General features: G+C 37.0%; 3 protein-coding genes and 1 pseudogene across 3 annotated transcripts; 2 read left to right on the top strand and 2 right to left on the bottom strand.

The window, feature by feature from the left end:
- Positions 1 to 811: 811 nt before the first annotated feature.
- LOC117915312 lies at positions 812 to 2063 on the top strand (annotated as a pseudogene).
- Positions 2064 to 5249: 3186 nt separating this feature from the next.
- LOC117914098 (golgin subfamily A member 6-like protein 7) lies at positions 5250 to 6177 on the bottom strand. Its single transcript, XM_034829287.1, has 2 exons — positions 6045 to 6177; positions 5250 to 5953 (listed from the first exon to the last, which is right to left on the bottom strand). Exons 1-2 carry the CDS (start codon positions 6123 to 6125, stop codon positions 5378 to 5380), a joined length of 657 nt encoding a protein of 218 aa, XP_034685178.1. The 5' UTR covers positions 6126 to 6177; the 3' UTR covers positions 5250 to 5377.
- Positions 6178 to 7370: 1193 nt separating this feature from the next.
- On the bottom strand, positions 7371 to 8569 carry LOC117915311. The gene is made up of 2 exons (XM_034830865.1): positions 8206 to 8569; positions 7371 to 7948 (listed from the first exon to the last, which is right to left on the bottom strand). Exons 1-2 carry the CDS (start codon positions 8567 to 8569, stop codon positions 7371 to 7373), a joined length of 942 nt encoding a protein of 313 aa, XP_034686756.1.
- Positions 8570 to 9338: 769 nt separating this feature from the next.
- On the top strand, positions 9339 to 10559 carry LOC117915338 (ctenidin-3-like). Its single transcript, XM_034830890.1, has 2 exons — positions 9339 to 9416; positions 10039 to 10559. The coding sequence occupies exon 2, from the start codon at positions 10043 to 10045 to the stop codon at positions 10331 to 10333; it is 291 nt and encodes a 96-aa protein (XP_034686781.1). The 5' UTR covers positions 9339 to 9416; positions 10039 to 10042; the 3' UTR covers positions 10334 to 10559.
- Positions 10560 to 19864: the final 9305 nt, after the last annotated feature.

Genomic DNA, 19864 nt, shown 5'->3' with positions numbered 1-19864 from the left:
CACGCCTATGCCTCGAGCTCCCCGTGAAGAGAGCTCAGATTCCACCCACTTCTCGTCAAAAGACGACGTGACAGAAGATCCCAATTGTCGGGCGCCATGCGCGCCGAGACTGGGCCCCCAGCAAACTGGCAGCCCAAGCCACCGACGACCATCGCAGGGGGAGTGCACCATGATCCTACGGTCACCCCCATGCCACAGAACGCTCTTTCGCACCGTGACCCCTGGTCACCCCCATGATGCAGAACGCTCCACCGCACCAAGCGGTACGAACCATGGGAAAAATCTCCTGAGCGAGCCACCCATGGGCTCCATTAGCAAAAGGTTGGATGACATGCTCTCCACGCCTTTCTGCTCTCATATCATTCATTACGAACCCCCAAGGGGATTCTCGTACCAAAGTTTTCCACATACATGGGTGCAGTGACCCTTTGACCATATCATGCACTATCGACAGCTCATACCCTCGACATAGGCAACGACCCACTGCTGTGCAAAGTATTCCTGCCAGTCTGCAAGGACAGGCTCTTTATGGTTCCATCGCCTACCTCCTAATTCGGTGGATAATTTCAGAGACCTTTCAGAAGCTTTCGTGGGACAATACTTATGCTCCGCCCGACATAAGCAAAACATCAGCACCTTGCAAAACATAAAAATGAAGGATAACGAATCTTGAGGGAGTTCGTGAAACGATTTGGCCAGGCTGTCCTACAAGTGGAAGCTTGCAGCATGGACGCTGTCCTACAGATTTTCAAACGATGTATTTGCCCAGGCACTCCCTTTTTGAGTCACTAGCAAAAAGCCTCCTATGACAATGGACGACTTGTTTCGACGTGCAAACAAATACTCAATGCTTGAAGATGACGTACGGGCAGCCACCCAGCAAGTATTGGTGGCCGGACAGGCATCCAAGGGTACTACAGAGGAAGCACTAAACCTCCGGACAGGCCAAGACCATCCGATCGAAGGCAAGAAGGACCAAGCCGCCCGGAAATGCCACCCCTCACACCACTCTCTATAACTTATGAGAAGCTCTCCCTATGATCCAGAGCATGTCCGATTTCAGGTGGCCCAGACCCCTCGGATCGGATCCATCCAGGAGAGACCATAGCAAAAAATGCGCTTACCATAAGGAGCACGGCCATACAACGGAGACGTGCAGAAGCCTCCAATATTTGGTGGAAAGGCTTATAAAGGCGGGTCATTTAAGGCAATACCTCCGTACAGATGCTAGAGATGGAGATGCCTCCCGGGGCCGCGATTCTGGGGCCCCCATGGCTCCGGCCGCCCCAAAGCCGTCATAAATTACATTAATGGAGGCCCGTCGGATGAAGAGCTCAATTCCAAGCGAAAAAGGCAGAGGTTGTTGCGGGAAGCGATGGTGCGTGAGCGTATCAATTCCATCCGACCTGGGATAACCGAAGGAGGCCCGCACCCCATAGACGGAACGATCATTTTTCCTCCAGTAGACCCCACGCGGATATTACGTCCGCACCGTGATGCCCTCATTCTATCCTTGGGGATAGACAAATTCGACGTAAGACGCATCTTAATTGACCCAGGTAGCTCAGCTGATCTGGTGCAAGCGTCAGTCATAAGCCACATGGGACACAACTTAGTCGGTCTCGAAAACCCTGGAAGGATTTTGTCCGGATTCAACGGGGCATCAACTACCTCATTGGGAGACATTGTGCTACCAGTCCAAGCTGGCCCAGTCACTCTCAACGTTCAATTTTCGGTAGTCCAAGATCTATCACCCTTCAATGTTATCTTGGGACGTACATGGCTACACTGTATGAAGGCCATCCCCTCCACATATCATCAGATGGTGAGCTTTCTCACTGAAGATGGGCAAACCAACCTATACGGCAGCCAGCTAGCCGCTCGCCAATGCTACCAGATAGCAAGAGAAGCAGGGACCAGTCGGGAGAATGAACCCCTCCCCGAATCCACCCATGCGCTCGACCAATAGCAGTCACTGTATCCGGCGGACAGAGATCCCCCGGCAGCAGATCCCTTACAAACAGTACAAATTTCAGAAGAAGATTCTCATCTTACTCATATAAGTTCCCTTTTAACGCCCGAAGAAACCCAGAGCATCCAAGACATCCTCCGACAAAACCATGACGTTTTCGCATGGACACACTCTGATATGAAGGGAATTCACCCCTCGATAGTCTCGCATAAGCTTAACATTTTACCAATGGCAAAACCCATCCGGCAAAAGGTCAGACGTTTTCACCCGGACAGACAAAAAGTCATCCGGATGGAGATTGACAAACTACTGGAGGCCAGATTCATCAAAGAAGTGGAATATCCAGACTGGTTGGCAAATGTAGTAGTCGTACCCAAGAAAGAGGGCAAATGGCGGGTCTGCGTCGACTATACCAACCTCAATAAAGCATGCCCAAAAGACAGTTTCCCTTTGCCACGAATAGATCAGATTGTGGATTCTACCGCCGGGCAAGGGATGCTCTCCTTTCTGGACGCTTTCTCCGGATATCACCAAATCCCCATGGCCCCAGATGATCAAGAAAAAACAGCCTTCATAACGCCACATGGACTTTACTGTTACAAAGTCATGCCATTTGGTCTCAAAAACGCTGGCGCCACTTATCAAAGACTGATGACAAAGATATTCAAACCTCTAATTGGCCGCACAGTGGAAGTGTATATTGATGACGTCGTGGTCAAAAGCAAAACTCGTGAAGAGCATGTTCTCCACTTACAAGAAGTTTTCCACCTCTTAAGGAAGTTCGACATGAAGTTGAACCCTTCCAAATGCGCCTTTGGCGTGAGTGCTGGGAAATTCCTAGGCTTTATGGTCAGTCAAAGGGGAATAGAGGTGAGCCCAGAACAAGTCAAGGCAGTCGTAGAGACGTCACCCCCCAGGAACAAAAAGGAATTACAACGCCTCACAGGCAAGCTTGTCGCTCTAGGACGTTTTATAGCCCGTTTCACCGATGAGCTACAGCCCTTCTTCCTGGCAATCCGTAAAGCAGGACCCAGCGGATGGACAGACAGCTGTCAAAACGCTTTTGAAAAAATCAAGCAACGCCTCATGCAACCACCCATCCTAAGCAGCCCCATCCCCAGAGAAAAACTGTATGTGTACCTGGCTGTCTCAGAGTGGGCAGTTAGCGCTGTCTTATTCCGCTGCCCATCGCCCAAGGAGCAGAAACCCATCTACTACATCAGCAGAGCGTTGGCAGATGTTGAAACCAGATATTCAAAGATAGAACTGACGGCCTTAGCTCTTCGAAGTGCCGCCCAGAAACTCCGCCCTTATTTTCAAGCACACCCAGTGGTCGTATTAACTGACCAACCCCTTCGCAATATCTTACACAAGCCGGACCTAACCGGGAGAATGCTTCAATGGGCCATAGAGTTGAGTGAATTTGGAATAGAGTTCCAACCCAGATTGTCCATAAAAGGCCAAGTAATGGCTGACTTCGTGTTGGAATACTCTCGAAAGCCCATCCAACATGACGAATCAAGCGAAAAACAATGGTGGACATTGCGGGTTGATGGAGCCTCACGATCATCCGGCTCCGGAGTAGGGCTCCTCCTACAATCCCCAACCGGAGAACAGCTGGAGCAAGCCATCCGGCTGGGGTTCCAAGCCTCTAACAATGAAGCAGAGTATGAGGCCATCCTATCCGGATTGGATCTCGCCCTGGCTTTATCCGTCTCTAGGCTTCGAGTCTATAGCGATTCCCAACTCGTGGTAAGACACGTTCAAAACGAATACGAAGCCAAAGATGAGCGCATGGCACAATACTTAAACAAAGTAAAAGATACTTTGCAACGATTCACAGAGTGGACAATTGAAAAAATCAGGCGGAACGAAAATGCGCGCGCCGACGCCCTGGCAGGTATAGCTGCCTCCCTTCCCACCAAAGAAGCAATACTACTGCCTATATATTTACAAGCCAAACCTTCCATCACGGAAACCTCCACTTGCAACACCATTAAGGCAGGCGAAACAGATGACGAAGGGTGGATGAAAGATATCATTGAATACCTCCGAACAGGCACCCTGCCTGAAGAATCTAAACAAGCACACAAGATCCGGGTGCAAGCCGCCCGCTTCACCCTGGTTAAAGGGCACCTGTACAAGCGATCCTTTACAGGCCCCTACCTCAGATGTTTGAAACATTCAGAAGTACTTTATGTATTAGCTGAGTTGCACGAGGGAGTATGTGGGAACCATGCTGGAGGGCGATCACTGGCACATAGAGCCCATTCGCAAGGTTATTACTGGCCTACGATGAAAAAAGACGCGGCAGCATACGTCAAAAAATGCGACAAATGTCAAAGGCACGCCCCCATACTACACATGCCATCGGGAGAGTTGAAAACGATCTCAGGTCCATGGCCCTTTGCACAGTGGGGCATGGACATAGTAGGACCTCTACCAGCCGCACCTGCCCAGAAGAAATTCCTGCTTGTCGCCACAGACTACTTCAGTAAGTGGGTAGAAGCCGAAGCATATGCTAGCATCAAAGACAAGGATGTCACCAAATTCGTATGGAAGAACATCATTTGTCGCTTCGGAATTCCCCAAACAATCATAGCAGACAACGGTCCACAGTTTGATAGCAAGATTTTCCGAAAGTTCTGTTCAGAACTCAATATTCGGAACTCATATTCTACACCACGCTATCCTCAAAGTAATGGGCAAGCGGAGGCCACAAACAAGACTCTAGTCACTGCCTTGAAGAAAAGACTCGAGCAAGCCAAAGGAAAATGGGTGGAGGAGCTACCCGGCGTCCTATGGGCTTATCGAACCACACCCGGACGTCCAACAGGCAATACTCCCTTCGCCCTCGCATACGGAATGGACGCAATCATTCCCACCGAAATTGGCCTACCCACTATCCGAACCGAAATAGGAAGGCAGGATGATGCAAATGTAGAATTAGGGAGAAATTTGGACTGGGCGGACGAAATAAGAGAAACTGCAGCCATCCGGATGGCAGACTATCAGCAAAGGGCATCAGCTCACTACAATCGCAAAGTAAAGCCCAGAAGCTTCAAAAATGGTACGCTAGTCCTTAGAAAAGTTTTTGAAAATACTGCTGACATAGGGGCAGGAAAGTTCCAAGCCAATTGGGAAGGCCCCTACATAGTATCTAAAACAAGTGAAAGTGGAGCCTATCATCTACAGAAGTTGGATGGAACCCCATTACAGCGACCATGGAATGTATCTAATTTAAAGCAGTATTACCAGTGAAAGATGAGGCAAAAAATAGAAATACAAAATGAATAGGTGTATTTTTATTGATATTTGTGGAATGAATCATACACAAAAAGACCTCCGGACTACAAAGGTATAGAAAGAAGATAGTAGATTTTCTTTCACAAAAAGGAAAAGCTGTCATTGAGCAGGTTTGCTGTGCAGTTTCTCCAATTCACCCGGAGGAATTGAAGGAACGTCCCGTTTGATGCCATGTTTCTTCATACAGCAGCGGTAGCCGAACAAGTACATTTCATCAACTTGCTTCTGGTACTCCGCTTCAAGTTCCCCCCTCTCCGCAGCAAATTCACCCTCCAGCTCTTCCTTTTGCGTTGACAAACGCAACTGCAACTCTTCTCTCTGCCGTCTCTCAATAGACACCTCTGTCCGGAGGTGCCTCACCTCCCTCCTCAAAAGAGCCATCTCCTCCTCCGCCTCAAACAGGCGAACTTCCATAGAATCCTCCCGGCTCTTTACCTCAGCAACCTCCTCTCGAAGAACCTCGTTCTTCTCTCGAAGAACCTCGTTCTCCTCCCGAAGAACCTTGTTCTCCTCTCGAGCAGTAGATGAACTGGCTTCAGCCTGCTCCACTCTCAAGCGCAATTTCTCTTCATCATTTTTTCGCTGAGACACAAAAGATTTTGTATACTCAGCAGTCTCCAGCAGGTCAGAAAGAAGATTGCGTTGAAGAACCATACCGCGAAGGCCACTCACCAGCTGTAGGAAAATACTCAAACAAAAAAAACCAAGTTACAAATCACACGACAAGCGCATCAGCATGACGAAGGAATTAAAAAGTAAATTATACCGTCTCTACTGTCTCGAACATCAGGGCTGAAGGTACCCCAGCGTCTGCAACAGAGGGAATCTGTTTTAGCTTCTCTTCCATCTCCGCATAACTGAAAGGGTTAGCAGGGATGAAAGTGGCATCATCAAAAGGACCCTCCCCAAGGAGGCATTGGAGAGTGATTCCTCCTCCGGAACCACACCTTCAACATTCTCAACCGGCTGGGCCTCTCTGGGTGGAACCTCAGCCGGAGCCAGAACTGGAACCTCAGCCGGAGCCAGAACCGGAACCTCAGCCGGAGCCAGAATTGGAACCTCAGCCGGCACCAGCGCTGGGACGGCCGGGCTCTCTTCCGTCATCTCCACTACATCGCCTTCCGGATGACCCTCCGGGACGGATGAACAGCTGACTTCGATACCTTCTGTGAACCGGCCCTGAAGCCGCCCAGCGAGGCCAGACTTCAAGTCGCGTACCAGACGCAACCTTCTCCTAGTTGGCCCCTTCACAGGCACAAGAGGACGAGGGCTTGGCTCATGTACAGGCAACTCCTGGCTATCTGCCCCCATCTCTCCTGTTGGGGGTGTAACAGGAGGCAAGTCGGCAACCTCATCCGGGTGAGCTGAGCCGGTTGATTTATTGAAGCTGCTTCCTCAGCCAGAAGAGCCATCCGAACGTCTGGCGCCACCGAGGGCCCTGAAAGATTAAGGCCCCTAATAAATTCGAAAGTGGTTGAGACAGAGGACGGGAGAGGATTTTCCGGCTCTTCAATATTACATTCTTTTTCATAGCCAATGGGAGGGGGTACAAACTCTTTTGGAGGAGTTGGGATTTTTATTGCCTTACCCTTACTTTTTTTACTCAGCTTCTTCTTCTTTTTTGCTGGAGCACCAGCAGGCGGAGAGGACGCAGTCCGTTTCCCACCCGGAGCCTTCCGCAGAAGCCCTTCTTGTCTTTTCTTCTCCCGATCGTTGAGAAGGGCCTTGCGTTTCCGGGCATCTGCCTTCCGTACCCCCTCATAGAAAGGAAGGTCTTCAAGAATAAAGTGCTCCCCGACTACCACTTCTTCAGGCAGCCGCCTGGGAAGTATGTTCAGCACGTATGCCTGAGGCTGCTGGACGACAAGCGGAGGTTCTGCGCAGAAAGAAGCAGTTCGCATCTCCGCTCGGCTGAAGTTATTTCAAAAAGCTTGTTCAAACGATCGAACGAAGCCTTCTCCACCCACTCCACCAGTTTTCCTCTCTTATCCTGGTCTACACCCAAGAAAGCAGAATATGTCAGCCACTAAAAACAATGCTGACTTACAAACTATGCAAAGGCAGAAAGTAGCTTAGCTATACCTGGAATCTTTCAGTGACTGATTGGGAACAAAGGGCCTGTCCGGATGCTCAGACAACCTGCCCATACGCCCTTGACCAGCACCTGCCCCTTGGCGGCCTTTTTATTCGAATCTGGTAGGTTTGTCACCAGTTGCAGGGATGGAAGGCTGGCGACGAAGCTGAAGATGTTACTCTTCACTTTCTTGATCGAGTAAACGAAAAGAACCTCCAGTAATGAGAGGTCCAAGTTGAACAGCATGCTCAGGATGCTGCACCCCATCAGCACCCGGATCATGTTGGGATGTACGTACACTGGAGGAATCTGGGTGAAATGCAGAAATTCCTTGAGCAGAGACGGGACAGGGAATCGAAGCCCAGCATTAAACTGCTCCTTGGTAAAGAGTATCGCGTTATTTTCCGGCTTCTCAGGCAACACGCCCTCTCCATCAAACAGCTCTACAGACACGCCATTAGGAACGCAAAACCGATCGCGAAATTCTTTTACATCCAACTTTTCTACAGACTTTTCAGCACGAGCGTCACCAGACGGGCGAGCTGAAGTAACTTCCTTGGTAGCAGACATTTTCCAGTACAAAGATGAAGCACAATCTGCATGAAAGAAACCCAGCAAGTCAAACAAGCGAAATCGACCCCACAAAACCTCAAGCCCTACCCCACAGGAGATTCCATACCCCACCAAAACGCAAAAAAGCGCAGGGGGGCAGCAGAAACTCCAAACATACACAAAAAAAAAAAAAAAAAAAAAAAAAAAAAAAAAAAAAAAAAAAAAAAGAGCTTCCAAGCGAATCAAAGGCAAACAAGAAAAGAGCATGTGAGAAAGAAGAAATCAGAATAGAGTTGCGTACCAAGTGTAAACTCGAAAACAGGGTCGAAAACCACAAATGCAGTCACCGTCACCACCTGAATGCTGCCGGTACGCTCACAAGCAAAGACAAAACAGCAGACAAATGAAGCGATGACAAGGAAGATGCAGTAAGAAAAAGCAACGGGAGTCCACAGCCTGATATTTATAAGAGACAGCACCTCAGTATCCCAAGCGTTCAGAAAAACGCTATCATTAAACCGACACATTTGCCTAGGAATACCCAGAGACGGCGGCTCGCCATAAAGGCTCTCCTGTCTTTTCGCCCCAGCTCGCCACGTGGCCCAGTAAGAACAAAAAGCGAACCCCGGTTTTAAGAGGCAATCATTCTTTTTTAACCCGCCCATTTTGCTAGGGCAAAATCGACAACTTAAAAAGGGGGGCATTGTAGGGACCCATCCCTGATGACACGTGGCACACGTCCCCTGACGACACGTGGCACGTGTTCCTACCCGGAATACCCACATCCGGATTCCCCCAAGAATACACGTGGCGCGCTTTCCTATCCGGACCACCTCCATCACTCATCCGGCGACCTTTCATGTCCCACACGGATACGTTCATCCCGGACCACCGCCATTACGCATCCGGCGACCTTTCATGTTCCACCCGGATATGTTCATCCTGATCGCTGGCCAGACTAAGCGTGCCTCACTACGTCATTCTGATATCCTGTCACAAATCATATCCTGATACCTGCAGAGCGAAAAGACAGAAGTGACAGCTAGTCACTTCCCGTTATCTCTGACAGCCGTTCGTAGGATGAGGATGTCCCTGCCACCACCTAGTGGCAATCATGGTAAACCAAAAAGCCTTCCATCATTTATGAAGGAGAGAGAGTTTCTAAATGGTATATATATGAACCTTCGCACAAAGAAGAAGGTAAGCTCCTCAATACCTAGAAAAGGCCAACTGTGCCATCTACTTTTATCTCTCTTTCCATGGCTGACAAAACCGTCGGAGGGTGTGTCCGGACACCCGTCCGGACGCCTTTTGCAGGAGCAGCTGAATCAGGAATTCGTGTTCGTTGAGATCGTATGTTTATCCATTTGGCAACTACGAGGATTGCTGAGAATACGAGGCCTCAACAGTAGAGAAACATTTGACGTTCAACAAGGCAACTAAGGAGTATTATATATACACTGTTCTCTTTTCCATTATCTTCAAATTCTCAGCAAAATTCTTGAGTTCCTGGTATGTAGTAGTCTTAATTCCTTTCTATATTTTGATTTTTCCATTTCAATTTAAAATTTTTGTTGATTCATGGTTAATGTTTTTCTTCGTTTATCATAATATATATGAAGCATATGTGCCTATTTTTTCTTTAATGCCAAACAAGTTCTTCTTTTCTAAAAAAAATAAAAAAGGAAAATATGTTCTTAGGAAATAGTTTATAATAATAATGACTATGATTTAAGTTTTGTTTAAATCTTAAAATGATTGAGTAAAGATTTCAAGCAAGGAAAAATGAAATGAAAGAAAAAAAGAAAAATGAAAACACAGGTTTAAATTCAATAACTTCTTGCTCATAGGCTTCTCCTAATTTATTTCTTTTCTATTTTTTTTGTTTAAAAAAAGAAAGAAACGTTTATAAGTGTCTTCCATTTTCAATATTTGATTATTAATCTTCCGTTTTATTTTCCACAATAAATAAATGAAAGTTTGATATCCTATTTATACTTTTCTTCTACTTGTACTTTTCATGATTCAAAGAGGGTCTAAAAATTTATTAAGAAAAAGACAAATGAAGACCATGCATTATGAAGTAATTATAAATTTGACTAATGCATGCTACTTTTTTGGTCTTATAATATAGGAAAATGTCAACTAAAATTAATCGTGTGCGAGAGCGACTAGTTGTTAGGCGTGGTGATGGTGGCGGTGGCAGCAAGGGCGGGGGAGATGGAGGGAACGAGGGCAGCGGAGGTGGAGTGAATGGGGGCAGAGGAGGTGGTGGAAGCGAGGGTGGTACTGCTGGTGGGAAGGGCCCAAGACTTGGCACCTGTGGAGGTAGCAACAACGATCCCGCTTGTGGTGGTGGTGGTGGCGGTTCCAGTGGTAGTGGTGGTGGTGGTTCCAGTGGTGGTAATTCTGGCAGTCGCAAGAAGTAGCAACTCCTATCATAACAGGAGTCATCCATCTATAAGAAAAATAGCCAAAAATAAAGAGAAAATGTGGGATCTCATTTTCTTCTATATGTTTCATATGGTTGTTGACTTTATATTTGGTTAATTCCCGAGGCACACTTATGTTGCCTATATTGTATAATAATACATATTAATCGTACACTAATGCTACTTTTATAATATATTAGTAAAAATCATGGTTGTTAATGTATGTTATTAACAAATTATAGTAGTAATTTATTAATCATGGATATTTTTATTAATTTCTAATCAACAAACAAGAAGTTTACTTACCTAAAATTTAATTTAAATTTAATTTAAATATAATACTTTTATTGAGAGGTATGAGTTGTATAGATTCCCAAAGAATTTAGAATAGAAGGTTAATAATTTATGTTATCATTATATTTTTATTTAAAATTTCATATTTTATTTTTTTAAAAAGGTAAATATTATTTTGAGCCTTGCTAAATGCATTCATCTATTTACTAGACTAACCCACCACATTTAATTAAGTGTTTAGGTCTACTTTGCCAACTAATTATTTTCTCATATAAATTTGTACACAAAGAGTGAATTATTCCTTGGTGCAAATAACGTTTACTAGTAAACATGTTTAATTTATTTTATTAGAATATAGTTACACCCAAAATGTCATCTCCTTGATGGATTAACTCACGATATTGAGATTTAGGTCATCTAAAAATGTTCTTTTACTTTTTTGTTTTGTAAAATCATTTTCTAAATGTTACTATATTTAATTTTTTGTCTTACACCATTCTAAATTTGCTACATGTGTGCTTGTTTTAAAAATAGATTTTGATTGTCAAAAGTAGTGTATTTTGATTAGTGTTTTGAACCCATTTGGAGCTTTTATATATTATAAACATAATGATTTAACTAGAAAACAAAGAAAAATGGTGTATATATAGAAATTGTTCCTAGAAATGGTTTTTTTATTTTTTTATTTTTTTTATCTTAATTTAGAATAGAAAAAAGTTTTCAACTACAAAAATATATTTAATAAATTTTAATCTGTAAATAGATTTTAAATATAGAGATTCTCAAGAACAAATTTACTATATTTTTAGATCAAGAGAAAATAGTATCCTATAATTCACATTTAAACTTCACTTAAAGTTTTATCATAACCAAGAAGAAAAGTTCTTATTTCCAATTAATTTAAAATACAAAGCGCCAAAGACCAACCTTAATTTCCTCCTAATGCAAACTATAAAAGATATGAAATTCAATTGAAATGGACTTGTAAACATCTCTATCGAATCTTGCAATGTGGCCAAATTATTATAGAAAACACCAAAGAAAAATTGAGAGGAGGATAGTGGTAGGGTTGGAAGATGGAGACTTTAAGAAATGGGTCCAAAAAATTTTTGTACAAGGAATATTTTGTTTTCTAATTATTTGCTTGGGAATTGTAACTTGCTGTGATTTGGCAAATAATTTATTATTCTTTTGTCTACTATAATGAAGTGCTCTCCTTTTGTTAATCATTCTTCTATTATATTATTTCTAGCTCTTGTTGCTTAGTATGATCTAGAATTGTCTCAATTAGATATGAAAATTGCCTTTTTTGTGATATTTTAGAATTCAACCTAAGGATTATAGAGAATCCAGAAAGAACAATTTGTTTGTAAATTGACCAAATCATCATGTGGTTTGAAGCAATCACCTTGATAATGATACAAGTAATTTAATCAATTTATGGTGGGAAAGAATGATTATCAAAAGCCACTTTGATCATTGCGTTAATGCATCACATTATTTGATGGAAACTTTATTTATTTTGATGATAACAATTGAGAGGTTGAGAAATCACTTGAGAACTGAATTGGAAATTCAGGATCTCATAGAGGCATAAAAATTCTTAGAATGGAAATAACAAATGATAGAAAATAAAAGTTTATTGAATTATTATAAAAGCAATATTTGCAGGCAATTCTTTAATGTTTTGGTAAGATTTTTGAAACAAACGCAAGTATGTACTCATTTGGAACCTTCTATAAAATCTTACCCAAACACAGAAGTGGAGTACATAAATAATGTGTTATATGCTAGACCCGTTGGAAGTTTGATGTATGTCATGGTTTATAATAGACTTTATATTTTATATGTTGTCAATATGGTTGCAAGTACATGCATAATCCAAAAAAAAGTCATTGACAAACACTTAAATAGATTTTGAGATATATTCTAGGCGAGTTAATGTTGGAGTAGTATTTCAACGAGGAAATTAAACACAAACTATGGGTTTTACGGATTCAAACTCCATAGTTGACTTTGATTAGCACATTGAGTGAGAAAGAGACCATTTATTCGAAACTTACCGTAAATAGAGAATCTTGAAAGTGATCCAACTTTTTATCTAAATATTATTATCGACCCTTAAAATTTAGCTAAACTTGATATGAAAAAAAAATATTTGAGGGAGAAAGAGACAGGTGATTTGGAAAATGTCATAAATAAGAATCTTGAAAATAGGTTTTATATATTTGTCATAAAAAATAAAAATAAATAAATAAATAATAAATAATATAAATAAATAAAGAAAGGTGGAGGAGCTATTGAGATTGAAGTTGACAGGGGCAGTGGAAGTGTTATAAATTATGCTTCTCTTCTTCCTCATCTCCACATCCTTTGCACAAGTCTCTAGCTTCGGGTGTGTGGTAATGACATGTTTTCCTATATTTTTATCTTTTTATTTGAACATATTTTTTGTTAAATTTATTATTGTTTTTTTTATATTTTATTAAAAAAATTATAATGCAAGTGTTGTCTACTTTTTTATACCAAAAAGTATTATTTCTTCTTTCCAAATAAATTAAGACAAGGTAAAAAATTATTCACAAGAAACAATTTTTATGTTTAATAATTTTTTTTTCGTGCTTTAAAAATTTATTTATTCTTTTTCTCTATACGACTTTTATTATGTTTGATTTTTCTTTATATTTTCCATAGTAAATTGAACCAAGAATCAAGATTTCCTCATTTTATTGTTTGGTACTTTCTAAACTCAAACAAAACCTTAAAAAAAAATTAAAGAAAAACAAAAATAAGTTAGTTCTAAAGGATATCAATATATAAAAGTTTTACATTTTAACTTGGTGTTTCTTTTATTGTTATGCTATAGAAATGTCAACCTTTGGACGGGAGAAAATAGTTAACAACCATGGTGGTGGTGGTAGTGGTGGAGGTGGTGGCAGCGGCGACGACGGTGGAGGTGGAAGTGGAGGTGCAGGAGGAGGTGGTGGCCGTATGATCCATATATACTAAGCTTAGCAGCCATGACAATTTAGCTCAATTGTATTTTATATTCTTACCACATCTCATCCCTTTCCACGTGTTTTATATAAGTTTTAATATTTGTAAGGGCATGTGTGGCTTCTACATAAATATTGTATTATAGTGTTTTACTTTTATAATATATATTTTTACATGTCTTAATAAGATTTTTATTATTTAACTATGCTATTATTACTTTAGGAAAACAACGAACACCATCAAACAATCTCGTGGTTTGAATAATCTAATCAAATCAAATTTTGCTTAAATACCAATAGGTATAATCACTTGATTAATAAATGATTGTATTATAATAGTTCTTCATAATCTCATCTATATTGTTTTTTGGCAACATTAACACATGAAAGCATAATAATTATCTGAATAAATTAATTTAAAATTTTAAAATATTTAAATTTAGATTAAAAAAAACTAATAAAATGTATTTTTCACAATTATAAATTAATTTTTATTGTAATTGGATTGATAAAAAATAAAAATAAAAATAAAATAAAAAATTGGTTTTCAATCAGTTAAGTAAATTTGATGAATTGCTTTATCAAAGTAACCTCAATTGCTTTAAGCAAATGTTGCACTTGCAAACGGAATTGAAGCAGGTGTGCGAATCATACAATTCCCCATGTCAGAAAATGAGTATAGGCGGGAATTAATTTATATTAAATACAACGAAAAACTAAATTGGGTAGCTTCATTTCATGGTTGAAACAACTTGGTTATGTCCAAAGGGTTAGAATGCAATGATTATAAATTTTATCTATAAATATGCTTAATTTCATCCATATATATGAATTTTTATATTAAAAATAAAATTATTTTAATTATCACACTCAATTTCTTGATAAACTCAATCAAAGCTAGACAACTAAAATTGCTTAAATTTTTACGAGTACTTCTTCAAATCATGTATTTGTAATATAAAACAACATTTATTATATTTTTCAAACATGACAATAACAAAGGAATAAAAGTGTATAAATTTTTAAACAATTTGCATTATATTTGATTTTTTTTTTCCTTTGTTTAGCCAAATTAGAGAATTTGATTTCTTTCATTTTTTTATTTTTTTTTGCCTTTGTTTAGCACTTTTTCATGATGCAAACAGAGTCTTAATTAGCTAATATATGTTAAAAAATTATTTTAAGAAAAAATATGATTTAATGAAAAGCATATATATTTTATCCTATAGTAAAATTGCATTATTTTCTTTTATATTTTTCAACATAGAATTTTATCACCTTTCTAGTGATATTAAAATAATAATAATAATAATAATAATAATAATAATAATAATAATAATAATAATAATCCATAACCCTTCTTGGAATGGTTGTTAGTGGTAATCTTTTTACCCTCCACCAATATTTTCATTTGAATTAATACACAAAAACCATATGTTTTTAAAATACTTATCCCCATATCATATTGTATTACACTACAACATGACAATTCTTATGAAAGGTGAAGAAAATCCATGCTTTTGGCACCCAAAGCCGAAGGCAATAACTATTGCTATACAAAGGATAATGGTGACTAGTAGCCTTATTGAATTTTAAAGTTTAAATTAGGTCTATTTTTTCTTCCGACTTACTAATTAATGTAGATGAGATAAATTAACTTTTAATTAGATAAATGGTAGGATTATTACTAGATTTTAATTTATTTTATTCTATGTATGCAAAACAAGGTAACAAATATAAACAAAAATAGAAATAGAAGTATATTGGCTTTTTGGGTTTGATCTAAAACCATCATTAAGAATCAATTTTTCCAAACAATTATTGATCACAAATCTCAGTTATATTTAGAATAATATTTTATTTGAGAACTCAAATATGAAAAATAGTTTTCTCTACCTATTTGCCATAAATGTATTATGCATTTATATATAATGCAAAAAGTTTTTAGTTTGTTCTCAGTATCTATAATTCATTTTTATAATACTATACAACATAAGTCCAAAAATACTTTAAATTTGTTCTAAAAATCACTTTAGTTTTAGAGTAAATTCTAAAAATGTTTTCATTAATTCCACACTTGTCAAATGTGCTTTTAATATTAGAAAACTATTTTTTATTAAGTTAATTAAATAAATGGAAAAAATCCAAAAAAAAAAAAAGGAAAAAAAGAGCATCAATCCATTTGTACCAAATAAAATACAACATAAGAAAAGCAGGAATTATACATACAAAAGTATTTTATTTATTTTTTTTCTGATTTTATTTTTATATCTTTCTTTATATAACTTTTTCATGTTTATGTTGCCAAAGTTGATGGAGCTATCAAAAATCGAACTACTAGGAGAATGGTCTACCTCAAAACTTGAAAGTGCACAAAATTCACCTCAAAATAAGAACCATAAAAATGGTCGAAACCTTCTTACAAGTTGACTTGACTAATTGACTTGAGCCTAAAAAGATGAATCCAACTACTTTTGTCCTTATATACCCAAAAGTCAACAAAACTAGCGGATTCTGTAAAAACCTACAAAAAAGACCATCTCCATGTTCCTTCACACTCTATAAAAGGGAAACATAAGCAACAAAAAGAGAAGCTTCTCCTTGACAAAATCATTTTTTATGTCTATAAAAGAAACTGCAAAAAATTCATCTCTATATTCAGAAAACGATAAAACAAAATCTTCGATTTTTAATGAAGAATTTTAGCTTCTTCAATCGATAAATGTTGTGAATTCACTAATATCATGATGCTTATTATATGCTACGAGCGTTCTTTTGGTGGTTTTATTTAGTTTTAAAAAAACAGCTAGAAAACATTGTATCCTACAATCTTCTTTGAAATTGATTCTTGCACATTCTCAAAAGTCAAGTCAAATGTCAAATGGTGAAATTTGATACTCGAACTTCAATTTTTCTCAAGTTTGTTCCTGAATGTTCTATAAGTTCTATTTAAAGATATTAGGAAGTATTTGGATGTTAGCTGAGCAACTGATTGGACATTAAGTTCTGCTGAAACTATTTTCTAGTGGAAAAGTTTGTTACATGCCAAGTAAGATGTTTGAGAAATGGTTGAAATAAAATTAATGGTTGCTAACATATCGGAGAAAGGATTGAATATATATTTTGTAAGAATATAAATTGTGAATATTGTGTTTATATATTTTGTCTTGAAAAAGTTTTTTAACTTCCGTGATGATCTAACTTTTTCCATTTTGCTCCTTTTTTAGATGTTTTAAAACTCGGAACTCCTTTTTAAAATTTAATAAAAGTTTATATACCAAAAGTTTTACAATACTAATCTTTTCTTTTAAAAATTATGATTTCTACTTGACTTCAGACTTTCATTTAAGCTAAAAATAAAAACTTATCCAAAATGGGAAGGGTAGCTTATTGTTTTTCTATTTTGCTATTATTTAGACAAGCCTCTTTTGAATTCAATTAAAACAAATGCAAAAAAATGATAGCCAACAAAATAAGATTTCACTAGAATGGAGAATAAATTTTGATTGATTATGGTGGTGTTTGTTCTTTGACTGAATAGAAAATGTCAAAATATTTAATTTTTTCTATTAAGTTAAAAATAACCTATTGATATCAACCAACCCAACTAAAGTAAATTTATTATTAATAAATTCAATCTACTTATATTGATTGATATCAACATATTGCTTTTAACTAAATAAAAAAAGTGAATTATTTTAGTTTTTTCTATTCAATAAAAAAACAAACACCACCTATGTCTAATCTCAAGTATATAGATTTTTTTAAAAAAAAGAAAAAAGAAAAGAGATTGCACAAAGAGGATTTAATCCCTCTCATTGGTAAGGAATGAATTCCAAATTTGACAATGCCCTAACTTTTAAATTAATTAATATATTAAAGTAAAACAAAGAATTAAAATTATTCAATTTTCTATATTATTATATTTATAACCAAAAACATAAGAGCAAATAACATAAATGAGATGCTTTTTCAATGATGAGAAATTTAAACAAGGAAATTGAAAACGTTAATACTATGGCATTTTTAAGAATGATCAAAATTAAGCCTTACATGGTCAGTTTGTTATGAATGGAAAATTATGAGATATTTAAATTTTGATTCTTCAATCTTCTTGTGAATATTATTCTAGGACATTCTCAAAAGTTAATTTGCTCAAGTTGTTGCAAATGGCAAAATCATGGCATTGAGGTTTTTGTTAATTTTCTTAGAATTTGTTCTAACATATTCTAGTAAATGTTTTAGAATTAATTTATTCTAGCACATTCTTTTATGTCTATTTAAAGGTCATGGGAAAGTAATTCAATAAGAAATGATAGACTATCCAGTCTATTATAAAGTAGTAGTTTAAGCATTAACAATAGTTAGTTGAAGCATTAATAATAGTTAATTTAAAAGGTATGAATTACAAAGAGAGAATGGTAGGTTAACATGACTATTAAATAAAAGTGTTTTATAAACCATATGTTAAAATTTGGAGGCAATGGTTAATCATTTGAATCATGGCAAGAATAGTGTCGAACTCTTTGATTAAGTGAAATGAAATAATAGCAGCTTTTTTTTTCACTATGGCAAGATATGAATTAAATAAAAATACTTTGTTTCATGCTTTCAAAATATGATTTATGTTACTTTATATCAAATAAATGCCTAATTAAATAATAAAAGATTGAGTGTAAAATATCATTCAAAGTATAGCAATTGGTACCTTAAACACAAACACACAAGGCATTCACAACATTTTTAGATTAAAATTTTAAATGTTTTGTTTAATATATATGTTTTCATGGATATTTTTAAGAGAGAATTATCTTTTTGGGGTAGATGGGTCCCCAAATTAATAAAAGGTTCATGTAACTCTTCAAATTGAGTTGAAGGATATGAAATAATAACTGACAAATATACCCTTTAAGAACACATATAAAATATTTTATAAAATTAAGTTAAATAATTTTTTTCAATAATTTTTTTTTCAAAAATACTAAATTAAATAAAAGTAGTTTTCAAAAATATTAAATTAAATATTTTTTTTTCAAAAATATTAAATTAATTTTTTTTCAAAAATATTAAATTAAATTAAAGTATTTAAAAAAATATTAAATTAAATATTTTTTTAATATTAAATTAAATAAAAGTATTTTAAAAAATATTAAATTACATAAAAGTATTTTTTAAAAATATTAAATTAAATAAAAGTATTTTTCAAAAATATTTATTTTTTTCTCAAAATCAACAAAGGACATTTTTGAAAATACTGAAGGATGATATCCTTCAACTCAATTTCTATACTTTCATTGGGTCTTGGGCTCAATTTGAAGAGTTACATGGACCTTTTGTTAATTTGGGGGTCCATCTACCCCCAAAACATAATTCTCCCTATTTTTAATATGTACTTTGTAAGATTCTAATGTACAAATGGTTCATCTCATTCTTTAATTCATTTCTTCTTACCAAATTCTAAAATATATTTAATGGTCAAATTTTAAGAAGAGAAATTAAACCAAATCAATTGTTAAAATTCTCAACTCTTGAATAAATAAATAAAAACTAATAGTTGTATAGCGGTTAAGTTGGCTCCACAGAGAACTTTGGTTCAATGCACTTAGGAGGTGCGCTAGAGAGTTCATGTGCATTTTGTTTTTCGTGTATGAGAGGTGAGTTGTGTGGCTCAAATTTTGGTTTTTCTGGTTCTCACATTCCAAACTGAAATGATTCATTCTGCATTCAACAGCCTTAAGGTCATTTCAATTGTTGTTAATAAAATTTATGTGGTTTTAATCTATTAATTGCAGGCGTTATATCCATGCTTGGGATGAGAAATATGAATACCAAGAGAGATAATACAACTTTCTAAGTCACAAAAGGCATAAATCTTGTCCAAAATTGCATATAAATTCATTTTTGTAAGAATATAAATTGTGAATATTGTGTTTATATATTTTGTCTTGAAAAAGTTTTTTAACTTTCCTGATGATCTAACTTTTTCCATTTTGCTCCTTTTTAGATGTTTTAAAAGTCGGAACTCCTTTTTAAAGTTTAATAAAAGTTTATATACCAAAAGTTTTACAATACTAATATTTTCTTGTAAAAATTATGATTTTTACTTGGCTTCAGACTTTCATTTAAGCTAAAAATAACAACTTATCCAAAATGGGAAGGGTAGCTTATTGTTTTTCTATTTTGCTATTATTTAGTACAAGCCTCTTTTTAATTCAATTAAAACAAATGCAAAAAAATG

The sequence above is a fragment of the Vitis riparia genome, chromosome 5 (assembly GCF_004353265.1).
Source record: "Vitis riparia cultivar Riparia Gloire de Montpellier isolate 1030 chromosome 5, EGFV_Vit.rip_1.0, whole genome shotgun sequence".
NCBI classification, from domain to species: domain Eukaryota; kingdom Viridiplantae; phylum Streptophyta; class Magnoliopsida; order Vitales; family Vitaceae; genus Vitis; species Vitis riparia.
The sequence above is the reverse complement of the archived record's forward strand: the minus strand, read 5'-3'. Positions and strand labels throughout refer to the sequence as shown.